This window comes from Monodelphis domestica, chromosome 6 (assembly GCF_027887165.1).
Source record: "Monodelphis domestica isolate mMonDom1 chromosome 6, mMonDom1.pri, whole genome shotgun sequence".
Taxonomy (NCBI): Eukaryota; Metazoa; Chordata; class Mammalia; order Didelphimorphia; family Didelphidae; genus Monodelphis; species Monodelphis domestica.
This window is the reverse complement of record NC_077232.1, coordinates 130,666,969-130,680,797: the sequence shown is the minus strand read 5'-3', so window position 1 is coordinate 130,680,797 and position 13,829 is coordinate 130,666,969. Positions and strand designations below refer to the sequence as shown.

General features: G+C 32.7%; 1 protein-coding gene across 5 annotated transcripts in view; it reads left to right on the top strand.

The window, feature by feature from the left end:
* Positions 1–13,829, top strand: part of ATP8A1 (ATPase phospholipid transporting 8A1) — a 284,236-nt gene that overhangs the window by 215,085 nt on the left and 55,322 nt on the right. For all 5 annotated transcript variants that reach the window (XR_008912864.1, XM_007496505.3, XM_056802573.1 and 2 more), the window contains 5 exons: positions 1,947–2,130; positions 2,223–2,333; positions 8,765–8,839; positions 8,974–9,096; positions 12,657–12,735. Coding sequence is in view for 4 of the 5 variants with exons in the window: in XM_007496505.3 (XP_007496567.1) it covers positions 1,947–2,130; positions 2,223–2,333; positions 8,765–8,839; positions 8,974–9,096; positions 12,657–12,735 (572 nt within the window). In the remaining variant the exon portion in view is untranslated. The remainder of the gene's footprint in view (positions 1–1,946; positions 2,131–2,222; positions 2,334–8,764; positions 8,840–8,973; positions 9,097–12,656; positions 12,736–13,829) is intronic.

The window sequence follows — 13,829 nt, the reverse complement described above, 5'->3', positions numbered from 1 at the left end:
CTTTGCTTTTCAGATCATTTCTTTGTAGTCACTTTTGATCTCAGCCAAAGCGGTGCCATGTGGTAATCCTTGATTTAGAGTTAGATACTCTGAGTTCCTGAGTCAGTTCTGCTTCCTCCTTCCCATGTGACCTTTGGCAATTCAGTTTTCCTCTCTGGCTCTCTGTTTCCTCATCAGTATAATGAGAAGATTGGATTAGGTCACTCAGGTTCCTTCTGGTACTGAGGCAATGCTATCTATCTAGTTTCTGCAGAATATTTAACCATATTTTGAACATGTAAAACTCAGTGGAATGGCTCATTGGCTCTGGGAGCGGGGAAGAAGAGGGAGAAAGAATATGAATCATGTAAACCATGGGCAAATATTCTAAATTAATTAAATAAATAAGTAGTTTTTTAAAAAAGAATAAAGGAGGGAAAATAATAAAAAATATTTAACCACATACACCAGGCATTCATATTTGCATTGTATCATTAAAAAATGAAATAAATGGAATAAAATATATTAAATATAAGTAAATAAACAAATATTAAAAATCAATGGAATATGGAATAATTTGGGGAAAGATATGATCAAAGAGCTCACTGATCCATTACATGCTGAGAATCTCAATCATTCCTTTATTCTATTCATGTCCATATCCCATCTGGATGATTCATACACATACAAATATCAGATTTTAAAATTTAGAATAGCAGTGTTTATCTAGAAGTCACTCGAGGTTTCTTTGCCAACACCTTAGTTCTATATCACAGCATCTCTTCAGAGAATGAATGTCAGCACAATACCAACATCACTGAAAAATGAAGAACAAAGTAGGAAGACCAGGATCCTCATCCCCATCCCCATCATCATCATCCTCACAGCTAGTATTTCTAGGATGTATAAAGGTCAATACTTGGACAAGTTATAAAGTCTTTGGAATTAGTCAGGAATTAGTATATACATGGGAATTTGACATTTTTTAATAGAAGTAGCATCCATTCCAAGAAGTCTCGAGACAACTATAAGCCAGTAGCCTCACCGAGCAGCAGAGACAGTTAGTTACAACCTCTTATTATACCTTATTATACTTATATTATATTATATATATATTATACTTATATATTATACTTATATTATAAGACCACTTATATATAGTCAGAGAAACTATTTACTTTTCTCAGTTATGACTACATGGAGAAAAAAAACTTCATCTCTGAATATCACAAACAGCATGTAATCCAATGGATTTTTTTTCATTCACAAAATAATTATGGTCAGTTAACTCCTGGATGATTCTCTGACTTGTTTTTCATGTGTTTTCACTGTTGCTTAACATTTTGTCACCATCTAACTTTTTGGGGAGTCAGTTAATCATTTACTCTTTCCTTTTTCTTTCCTATGAAATCCCTTAATATTTGGCTTGACATTTCAAAATTAAGTAAGCTCCTGCACTTTCTATGAACCCTCTTATGATTGTCTTGGGTGTTATTTCTTTGCTGAAATAGCCTTAATACATTTTATAAGACTTGATGGATGGTTTAATTTCAGATTAGGACCAAAGTTAAAACACAATGATGTCTCATAACAATATTGAATTCTTCTGCCTCCAACCTAAGTTTCTAGCAAAAATTTTGATTACTATTTTTGCAAAATTTTTCAAACAGAAGCTTTTGGGAAATAGTGGAATAAATAGATATGCTATAAACAGGGTCCTGTATTTAAGGATAGGTCAAAGAGTCAGATTACTCCTTACTTTTAATTAAAGTGAAAAATATCAAGTGAGTTCTTTTACATAGAATATAGATCTCCTTAGTCCATCTCATAAAAGATTTCAAAGGATTTTGTTTTGTGTCCAGAGTTAAGATTTGCAATCTTACCCCTTTCAGTGCCATTATGCAATATTTTTATTGGTTTCAGAAATAATTTTTTTCAAAAATCTGAATTTTTACTTTTAATTTAAGGGTATCGCCTCTTCAAAAATCTGACGTTGTAGAGATGGTTAAAAAGCAAGTTAAAGTCATCACACTGGCCATTGGGGATGGAGCAAATGATGTTAGCATGATACAGACGGCACATGTGGGCGTTGGCATAAGTGGCAACGAAGGACTGCAAGCAGCTAATTCTTCAGATTACTCTATAGCACAGGTAAGATATTATTGCAGCAAAAGGTGACCCTTATTAGATAAATTCACTTATATGACTGCGACCTATTAATAATTTTTATATTATTATTTCAGTTCAAGTATCTGAAGAACTTACTGATGGTTCATGGAGCCTGGAACTACAACCGAGTGTCTAAATGTATCCTCTATTGCTTCTACAAAAATATTGTACTCTACATTATTGAGGTAAGAATGTAATCACTGTTAAATCTGGAAAGTGGATTGGTACAGCTTAAAGAGCTCGAAGTATAGACCCAGAAAATGGTAGTTCAAAACCAACCTCTGAAATCTGTTACTCATTAGACTTTAGGTAAGTCATTGTACCTTATCAAGCCACGCTGTTGATGAGGCATGAACTAGATCTCCTCAAAAAAAGTATCTTTGTGTTCTAATTTATTCTTACAACTTTTTATTTGGAAAACCCACATCCAAATTTTGAAAAGTATTGAAAACCAAATGTTCCTAGCTGTGTGGCCTTGAGCAAATCACTTAACTAGCCCTTGCCTTTCTTAACTGATACTAAGATAGAAGGTATGGGGTTGTTTTTTTTTTAATTACTATTGTCTTAATTCTATAAAATCTTAAAAATGACTTTTTTTATCACTGGTTGTAAACAAAAGAAAATAGTCAGAATTGTTAAAAAATCTAATGTACCTCTGGCAAGTGTAATACTGGATCAAACGAGATACTATTTGTAAAAGACATTTATTGTGTTGTCTGACATGTAGTAGATAATATATAAAAGCATATTTCCTTTTGTTAAAAATAGAAATTGGATTTTTCATCAGCAGAAGACACATTGATCCTATGTAGACATTGGTGTTATGTGAATATGATCTGTGTCAATATTTTACCCATGTCTCCCTCCCTCTTTAGTTCCTCCACAATTGGGGGAAATCCTCCATCTTTGACTACCATCAAAGTCGTATTGAGCCAGATTCCCCCATCTCTTTGTTAATTAGCTTTCCTAGCACCATTTATGCCACTGGGCCCATGATCTGTGCATCAGAGAATTAAAGAGACTATATATTTCTATGCTGCAGAGGAAAAGGTGAAAAAAGAACAGTAACAAAATACAACATGAAAATATAATTTTATACTTTATACAAAATGTGCTTGCTCATATCACAGTAGAAATGATCAAGCAGGTTCAGAACTGTCAAACTCTTTTTACTTCAATTTGAAAAAGCTATGAATTCATTGGTTTAAGCCAAGGCGAGCAGAGTAGAGGATCCTGAGTGTGCTCTATTTGGAATCAGGAGGATGTGAGTTAAAATCCTGCCTCTGATATATGTTTAATACCCCAAGCAAACCACCTAACTAACCTTTCCAGCCTCAACTTCCTCATTTATAAACTGAGGGAATTGGACTTGAAAGCATCTAGATTCTATGCCTTGATCAGAAGTGAACTTCATGAAAATGTTAAATGAGCTTTGCTTCCTTCATGTCTGACTCTTCATGACATTTGAGTTTATTTGTTTTTTTTTTCAAAGATACTTGAGTGTTCTGCCATTTCCTTCTCTAGTTCATTTGACAGATAAGGAAACTGAGTCAGAGTTAAGGTGACTTGTCCAGGGCAACATAGCTAATTAGTGTCTTTGTCCACATTTAAACTCAGGAAGGTGAATCTTCCTGACTCCAGATCTGGCACTATGCCACCTCTTTGCTACTTGCTATAAAATGTAAAACTGGAGAAACTCAGACATGCTAAAAAATCTCAAGTACCATGTATTTAAAGGTCAGTAAACTCAAACAAGTTGAGTAAATAAACCAAATAATTAGTTTAATTTGTTAATTAATAATTGTTTTAAAACAGACATTTAATGTAATTTATGAACTTTTTCACTATGTAATTTATGAACTTTTTCACTATTCTTCCCTCCTATATATTAGCCTATATTTAGAAAGCAACATAATTACCTTTTCTTGAATGCCTTCATAGCACACATCAGTAAACCAATTTTTAATAGATTAGCAATAATTTATAAATGAGCATTATATATACTTTGCCATTTCTCTTTCTATAGAACAATACACTAGAGAACAATAACATAAGACATATGATTTGTTATAAATATGTAAATATGCTTATCCAAGAGAAACAAATTCCCCCCCATTAGTTGTGTCCAAAAATCCATGTCTTGTTCTTTTTCTTTTCCCTCTCCTCCTCCCTTCCCAAGAAGGATTAGACAAACATTATATTATAAATTTTGTTATTTAGAGAGATTTCCTTAAATCATCAATCTGGGCATTCGCTCCACACTTGTAGATTACAACCCTCTGTATCTTCCCATTTTACTGAGACTTCATTCATGTCCCTCTAGAAGTCCTTCTTGGAAGGTCCACTCAACAATCCAGGGGCCATTCATCCTCTGATTCTTTTAGTATTTCAAGCAGAACAATGTATAAGCACTCAGATCTGTTTCATATGCTGTTTCCAACTCTCTGTTTATCTACTTTGCCTCCTTTCCTTCACACATATGCCTTTAATGAAGACTTTCTGTTTCAGCTCTTGTAGACAGTTCATTATTAGAAACCTGCTACAAGTTATATTAATAGCCACGGTATACCTTTTCATTGTCTTCTGGGTCACATTATTTTTATTCTCCTTTGGTCTTAGAAATGGGCTTTTATAATATCAAGCAACTTAGTAACACGGAAAGTGCCATATTTTGATTTATGCATAATTTTCCCAAATTATATCATGCAATCAGACATATATAATTCATTTAGTTACTCGCATCATACATACATACCTATCTTAGATAGTTTCTATATACATGGATGGTGAGGTGAAGCCAGTCATGTAATAGTAGGAAATTGGACTAGATTACAACAGGCTCTAGATTCCCTCTTTTCCTGATTTTTCTCTTTCACCCAAAAGTTTTAAAAGAATGTCTCCTAATGGATTTTTTTTATAAAATTCCTAGTAGAAGTCATGGGTTAAAAGTGAATAGAGTGTGACTATTGCCAACAATAAATCAGTTTACAAAAATATAATTTTATAAAATGAAGCATACGAATCAAGGCTGGATCTTTTATATTAGTCTAGATTATTTGACATTAAACAATTAGGTGACTCCAATTTGGGGACTAATGGAGGGAAAATGAAATCTTTTCTAACCTAAATTAATGATAACTCAGTTTGAATGGCCTGTTGTATACTCCAGAGGGTATGTGATTCCAAGCCAGTTAGTCTTCAATTTTACTTGGCTTTGAATTTGAAAGTTCATCATGAGAGATTTAATACTTTAATACTTATCAAATTCTTTACACTCTAAAAAGGAAACAGTTTATAAACCTTGGGGAAATCTCGTTTTAAGGTATTTTTCTTTTAGAATTTCATGGAAATGTATTTGAAGAAATGTAATTCAGCTATCTTGGAAACAAGTTGACCTTTTAAATCAATTCCCAGATACCCAACTTTTGCCAGCTAAAACAAGTTCTGCAGATGTTAATGGCTCATGTCAATACTGTGAATGAATAGACAGAAAATACATCATTGAATGTCCCTAGTGAGGACAACTGCCAGTCTTGAATCTTTCCTTTCAGTTTTTGTGCTGATCAGGCGTGGGAGCAGAGAACTCATTGACTATTTGTAAGCTGCTGTTTAATATGCAGAAATGCTACATCAGGAACATGTCTGTGGGGCTTTTGCTGCCACGCCTCTACTGAGCCTTGGAATTTAGGAAATAATACAGAGAGAAGCAGGTCAGAAGTTTCTTTGCTAATAAAGAAATTGTCTTGAGCAGTCTGGATAACTTGCAAAATTAATTTTATCATTTTCTTTTCTTGCATCCTTTTCATCTTTTTTTTGTTAAGAGGGAGGTTGAAGGAAGGGTATGGATGGACAAGTAGTTTTTTTATCATAATCAGTTCTACTCCTTTAAATTGCAATAAAATATTCTGCTCTCATTTTCATATGATTCTCAATATAAAGTAGTAACAACTACCCACCAGCACTCCCATGTTCATTCAAGTTATTGGCCCTCTTTGGAGAGTGTTGGCTGTAAAGAATATAGAATTCCTCAGAATGGCCATGCTATTATTCTAAATCCCTTGCTTTTGGTTCAGTTCAAAACAAAGCTTTAATGTTTTTTAAAGAAGTTAGGCATTCTTATACTTCGTATCAGGTTATTCCTTAAAACTATCTTAACATTAAGATCCTAAAAAAACTCTTAATAGCATATTATTCATGAGGTCAAAAAGAACAAAAAGATGATCTTTACAAGGTTTGAATATTACATCAAAGAAAAAGAATTTTTGAAGATGCAAACTGTCTTTCTAAGTTAAAGATAAGTAATAACAGTATTATTATCTGAAAACATCTGTTTATATAGCATTTTGTACTTTTGTTTGCTAAGCTCCAAAATGATGTTGATATGAAAATATTAAATGGCTATTTTTAAAAGGAAGTTAATTCATTTCACAGTAACTTTTAGTAGATAAAATAATAAAGGTAAGAATGTGTCAACACTGCCAATTTAAGTATCTCAGCACTTCTTCCACCAGGCACTTGAAAGTGTAATTAAAATGTAGTGTGAGTTTCAATGTGCTAGTTTAATTTGAAAGTTGAAACTTATTTTAAACTTTAAAACCAAGAAAGTAACAATATTGATTTATGTATAACTAGTTTGTTTGATGGAGGTTTTCCTCTTTTTCTGTTTATATTACATTTTTGATACATACTGATATTGCTACATAAACAAAAAGCTGCAATTCACATTTCCAATGTTTTCCTCCTCCTCCCCTCCCAAAATTTGATTACTGCATATTTCTTGTGCAGCATTAAAGATATCAGATGCACACAAAACTTCAAGTTAAATGATATCTATTTTGCAAATTGGGTATGCAAAGACACCAGTGCTCTTCACACCAAAAGAGCTTGGAAAGATTGCCCATAGTCTACTGAGACTATAATTGAAAGTTTGTTTTTTTTAAGTCCTTGTATATATTTCCATGATACTCTAAGGACTCTGAAAGAGCTTCTTAGCATGTATTACTACAATAGGTTGTAGTGGCTTTGAAGGGGAACCATTACTGTCACAGTGGGTATCACAAATATGTATTTACATAATCCACATTTCCAAAAGGCCAAACATGCAACACAATAGATAGTATTAAAGTCTGTCTCATCAATTTGTATATACTTATGCAAAAAAAAATGTTTCCTAAAGCATAACACTAAGGAATAATCTTAGCTCAAATGGAGACGCCAAGATATTTCAAGTTTGCATGGGCAAATTCTCCCACTTCCATTATGAACACACTGTTGCGAGATTTTAGACAAATAAATGACAAGCATGGTTACGATCCCAGCCTCAGCTTTGAAAGCACATGCTTTTTTTGTCCATTTATGTCACAGTCCTAACATAATTTAGACTTATTTTGTGTGTACTGTTGCTACTTTGTTGTCCTTTCCATCTCATGAGGGCGACATTTGTTTTTATACATGTTCACTCATTCCCTTACATGATAAAAAAGGAGGAAGACCAGCTTGTGCACAGGAGCTCTTCATCTGGGGGCCAGCCTGGGCACATATTGATAAATGGTGAATTTGTAGCAATTCATGCTTCCATAATGAGGTTAAATGAAACGTGAAGTGTAGCAAAGTCTCTGCAACACCGATTCTAAAATTCACTTGACCAGCATGTCAGACCAGCTTTCTTTTAACAGGTTTTGGTTTTGGTTTCTATGTAATCTTATTGCTGAGCCAACCTCTCGACTGTTTCACATAAAGTTGATTTTAAATTATATTCCTACTCCGTTTTCACCAGTATAAGAAAGGGTTTACAAACCCAGAACACTATTTGCCACCTAACTTTTTAAAACTATTTCTTCCTTTTCGCTATGTAATTTTTTAACGTTTGATGTGAATATTTCAAAGGAAAAAATTTAAGGGTTGGGCTTTTTTTCCCTGCTTTAGATACTGGCGTCCCAAAGTCAGTGATACAGGTTAAAGAATAATTATAAATATCAATTTTTGCTAAGAGAACAGTATACCTTAGTAATTAAGATAATCTATTCTTACCAAAGTATGAAATTTTAGTGAAAAGCATCCAGAACTTAGGTTTTAATTCTGCAGTCTAATTTATAATTTTTAAAAGTTTGTGTTAAAGTGTAAAAGTTTTGTTAAGTATCTAATTTCATCAGTTCAAAAAGTGTGGGACATGTCATTAAAATAAATTAACACAAGGTACCTGAAGAACCTCAGAAACTCTTATGAATATATATATGCCTGTGTATTTATATATGTACATAAATTTTAGAATGCTTTTTAGAAAAAAGTTTTCATTTTATTAAAATTTATTTAAAAAGCCAACATTGAGGTTGTTATTACAAAATTATTTCTCACCCATCTGTCCTCAACAAAATATCAGGTTGTAGTCAACAAAACCATTTAGGTTGGACAAATGCTGACCTAAATAACAAATGCCTTCTGAAAGCCTTCTCTTAAGCTGAAAGATAAAGTGAAAATAGAAATGCTATTTTGAACTCTAGTTGAAAAGAGCTGTATAATTTTAAAAATATAATCTCAGTGCCCTTATATAGGATATCTTAAGAATCTAAAAAACTGGTAAATTCACATTTTTTTATGTTTTAATTTTCTTTTTCAGATCTGGTTTGCTTTTGTAAATGGCTTTTCTGGACAAATTCTCTTTGAACGTTGGTGCATAGGCCTTTACAATGTGGTAAGCTCGAGACGTTAGCTGCTTATGATTGTTGTCACCTTGTGATGAATATTCCTTCATTTGATTTCCTTAATAATAATAATATCTTTTAAATCTTTTAAAATCTTTTCAAATGTGCATTTTTTCTGGTTTAGATGTTTACAGCAATGCCTCCCCTCACCCTTGGAATATTTGAGAGATCTTGCCGAAAGGAGAATATGTTGAAGTATCCAGAATTATACAAAACTTCTCAGAATGCACTGGATTTCAACACAAAGGTAGGGGGTGGAACTCGGGCTCATTATCCAGTTTGTTTTATGATTCTGATCATTTCTGTATTCTCCATTGCCATATGCCTTCAAAGAATTATATTACTCTCGAGTCATAAAGAAGATGTCTTCCATGATGATAAGTCATATGTATTTGGGATGACACATGGGAAGGCTTTTATTTTTTTAAGTACAATGTTTGCTTTTTGCTAGCTAGTAATGAAGCTGTCTTGGGTAGGCAGAAGTGATTGTCTCCTTGGCCTTCTGGTCTTGTGTACCCACAACGTTGTGTGGAAATGGATTACTGACCTCTGTAGAGAAGTGAAGCAAAGAACAATGAGGGCTGTCATTAAGTTCGTAGGGGGTGGATGCTTTATATCATTCTCCATTAATTTAGGGTTGTACAAAATTATGATGTTTTCATTTAAATTTCAAGTTAGATCTATGACTTTAAATAGCTGACTTTGAGGAAGAACAAAGAGATAAGGACATTCAACTTTGCCAACCCCTAAAAGTAGATCTCAAGTTAAATAGGGAACGTGAACTAGTCCTGAGATTTCATGGATGTTGGCATCTTCCAAAAAATGAAAATAACTTCCATTACGGGTCATCCATCACCTTTTGCTCAACTTATAGCCTCAGAGAGTTGATGAGCAGTTAAAGGATTTACCCAAAGTCACACAGTCAGTATCTGAGGTTTAACACAACTCTTTCTGGCTTCAAGACTATCCATTATGGCATATTGTCTCTATTAAATTAATGTATGTGGATTATTACAATCTATAGTCCCACTTTGGAATTTACATCCTATGTCATCTAAGGAAGCACAGACTTTTACTATCTACTCAGAAAAAAAAAGTTCTTGATTGCTTTGCCTAGTTCTATCCTAGATATTGTTCTCATCTGCCCAAAGCTATAATCCTCATAAATTTCTGCCTTGTTGTCTTCCACTCTAGTGTTTTATATTCATCATTCTCTTGATCAGGGTTTATTCTCTCTCCAGATATCTCTAGATATACATACATTTGCCAGTGGAGGAAATAAAAATGTACAAACCTTTCTATATGTATATCATCACCAAAAGAAAGTCAGAATTTTGTCCTTGAAACAAATAATTATGTGGAAACAAATAAATTATGTGAAACAAATAAAAATGTGGAAATATATAATAGATAATTAGTATTTTTATATATAACAGTAAGATATAAAAAATATCCACAATATATACATACAAATTCCCTATATAAAGGTAGGGAATTGTCATTATTGTCATTAAAATATGCTGAATTATATGGATTGATACAAAGTTATTTCATGTATAATTTAGTGTACTTTCCATTCATCCCTTAATTTTATAGATCCTCCTACATAGGGGTATATTTCAGCATGATCCTAGCAATGAGGGAGATGGGCCAATGTACATGGTGTCCCACCATCCATGTGATACTTTTCAGTTCACAGTGCTCTCAGACAAATAGATCGCATGATGTTTCCAATATCATACAGCCAACGGTGCCACGGACTGAAGGGAAAAGGAATCGTGATTTACATGCTACTAGATAAGAATCAGATGCAGAACACCACTGCTTATAAAAATATCATCGATGTTTTTTATATCTAACTACATGATTTGCTATTGTATATTTCCACATTTTTATTTGTTTCACATATTTTGTTTCCACATAATTTTTTGTTTCAGGGACAAAATTATGACTTTCTTTTGGTGATGACATATATATCTAGAAAGGTTTCTACATTCTTTTTTCCTCCACTGGCAAAATCAGGAAATGAAAAGTTTAAATCAGATTATTTGTAAATACTTTATAGATCAGAGTGGTGACAAAATTTAAAAATCTGTCAGCTTGTCCAACATTCAGTTATAATTATTTAGTTTTTTTAAAAGGAATGAAATAAAGCATTCCTTTTTTGTGCTTCACATAAACTACTTAGCAATGTATTTTCAAAATTGTTATAGCATGTCATGAGAAATGTAAAACCTGAGTTAATTAATTTCATATATTAATCTTTAAGTACTAGTAAGGGATCTAAAATATTTAGCAGCAGACAGTTGGAGCTTTGTATATTGATTTATGGAAGAATTCTTATCTTGATCTTCACTTAGAACAAGAATAATTTTGATATTTGTTAAACCCCCCAAAAAGCCAACTAAAACCGTTTATATTATTGACACAACTGTTTAAGTAGTGCATATATTTTGTTTTTGTTTTAGAGCTTGCTATCCCTTTTTCTCTTATTTTATTTTGCAGGATGTTAAATATTCTGTTACTTTTAGTGCAAATTCTGTGGTGAAATTCCATCTAAGTGTTTGAAAATTCAAAGACAAATGGCTACAAAATACATAGTTGTATAAACAGCAGTTGATGTGGGTCCTGAGTGTGGGAGCATTGTTGCCTTGAATGATGATGCATACGTTTGTTATGGTAAAAAGGGTCACAGGTTATGAGGTCATGACAGAGGTTAAAGGATTAGCATGTGACAATAAGTATCGGTCAGGAAAATGGAAAAGTAGAACTAATTTTTCTTGCACCCACCTGTGCTTTCTGTCAAATAAAACTTGTGGTAATGACATAGCGAGGAGAAGAGACAAAGGTTAATGAGTAACACAAGTTCAAATGTGTAATGTATTGGAGCGTAAATTGGATCATACAATCCAGTATAGTTGGGTAAGCTAACAAAGGATGTTGAGATCACAGTGGAAAATTTTGGGAGGCAGGCAACTTAATTTCTGTTGTTTGAACAGCTTAAAACTATTAATACATGCCCATTTTATTCAACAAAAGTTACATTTGCAAGTAGCACTTTTAAATGAGAAAAGTTAATTACCGTTCAGAAGGCTACAAGAGTTCCAAATCGTTTTTCTATAACTTTCTTTCACACATCCATTCCAAAGAAAGCACCAATGATGGTTGCGTGATGGTGTTTAGAATGCAATTGCTTTAAGTAGGTTATTTTACTTTTATGAACGTTAATATCTATGGCATGCAGTATTCCACTTAATATTTGCCAGGTGTTAAAAAAATCGGAAAGCCTTCTGAATAAGATTGTACAACTTTATAGTAAAAAAAATTTAATCAGAATTTTTTGCTTTGAGTTTGTTTTGTTTTTTAAACATTGAGCACTATATATGCTTGTTATAGGAGATCTTACCTCTAACCTTACATAGGAAGATTAAGTGAATACCAAAGGTATAAATAGTTCTCTTGGAAATATGGAAATAATTCCCTTGTAAGGAATTTGGTCTGTTTTAATTTTAAATTTTATTTTTCTTTATCAGACAAGTACAACGTTTGGTATATTCTTTCAAGGTTTTCAAAAAAAGAGGAAAAAAATTAAAAGTGAAACTGAATAAACACTTTTGGAAACATAAAAATAAATAAATGACCCATGAAGGGCTAAGAGGCAAAAAGTGTCTGTCAGTTCTATTAGTTCACAGTGGTGGCCTGACAGAAACACATTTTGTGAATCTAGCTCACAGATAAAAAGAAAGGTCAGAGTTCATAGAGCTAGTTTATCGCAAATGGTTCTCATGGATTTTTGTTTTCCCTTAGGTTTTCTGGGTTCATTGTTTAAATGGCCTCTTCCACTCAGTTATTCTGTTTTGGTTTCCACTAAAAGCCCTCCAGTATGGTAAGTAGAAGGGATATGAATGTTAAGAGATGCCTTTTTACTTTAAAAAAAATAACTCTGTGTCAATATGTGTTAAAATAACCACAGTATCTTATTTTACTGTATTTTTCTTGACCTAAAGTAATGTATATATTTTTAAATTGCATATATGTTAAATTTTTTTATTATTCTTTTGACTTCAAAGAGATTTTAATGTATGCAAAAGCTCAGCTTTTCATGTTTTTGAAACTTAGAGTTAAATGAATTTCACGTCTTTTAATTCAGAAGGTTTTTAATGCTGTGTCTATATGACGCATGATTGAATGCTTATTTGCATTCCATTTGTTTTGTATCCACAAGACTTTTGTGAGCCTCTAAATACTTAGAAAAAATATGTCGTCGTTTTGTTACTGCTGCATTAATATATGCTTTGAATAACATTTCTTTAATTTGAAGTTATTTGTCCCATTCTTTGGTCTAAGACCTTTATTGCTTTTTTTTTTTGAGGACATGATTTTATTTTGTATCTGTTGACAGAATTGTAGTACATTTTCTTCACCCATAAAAGTAAATGCACAGACATTTCTGAATGTAGATCTCCAGGAAAGGTTAGGCTGGCATCTCTGTAACAGATTTATTATGTTGAGAATCTTGGGAGGGATGTTAATTTATCAGAGCTTCTGTTTGTAGTAAGTAAATAAATATGCATATTATATACTTCAAACCTGAGGATTCTGAAATACTATATGCGCAACTCTTCTTCAACTGCATTATCAGCTTTATGTTACCTGTAGAATATGAGGCTGTCAAAAACTGAGCAGAAGTTGCAGGGTTTAGTATGAATAATGGTCTGACTCTGGACCTAACCCAAAGTTACTTATAAAGAGTTTTGAATTACTTATTGTGTTCACTTTATGTTGTCTTCCATCTAATAGTGTGTGACTCTATTATATTATTTTTATTATATTACATAGATTATATTAAAGTCCTAAGTTTTCATAGCACCCCTGTTGGTGGGTAGAAATTATTTCCACCTACTTCTCCCCCCCTCTCCATAGATTTAAATACTGAAAACATGGAGATATCAAGTAAGTAAGGGAGGAAGATGAAAAATC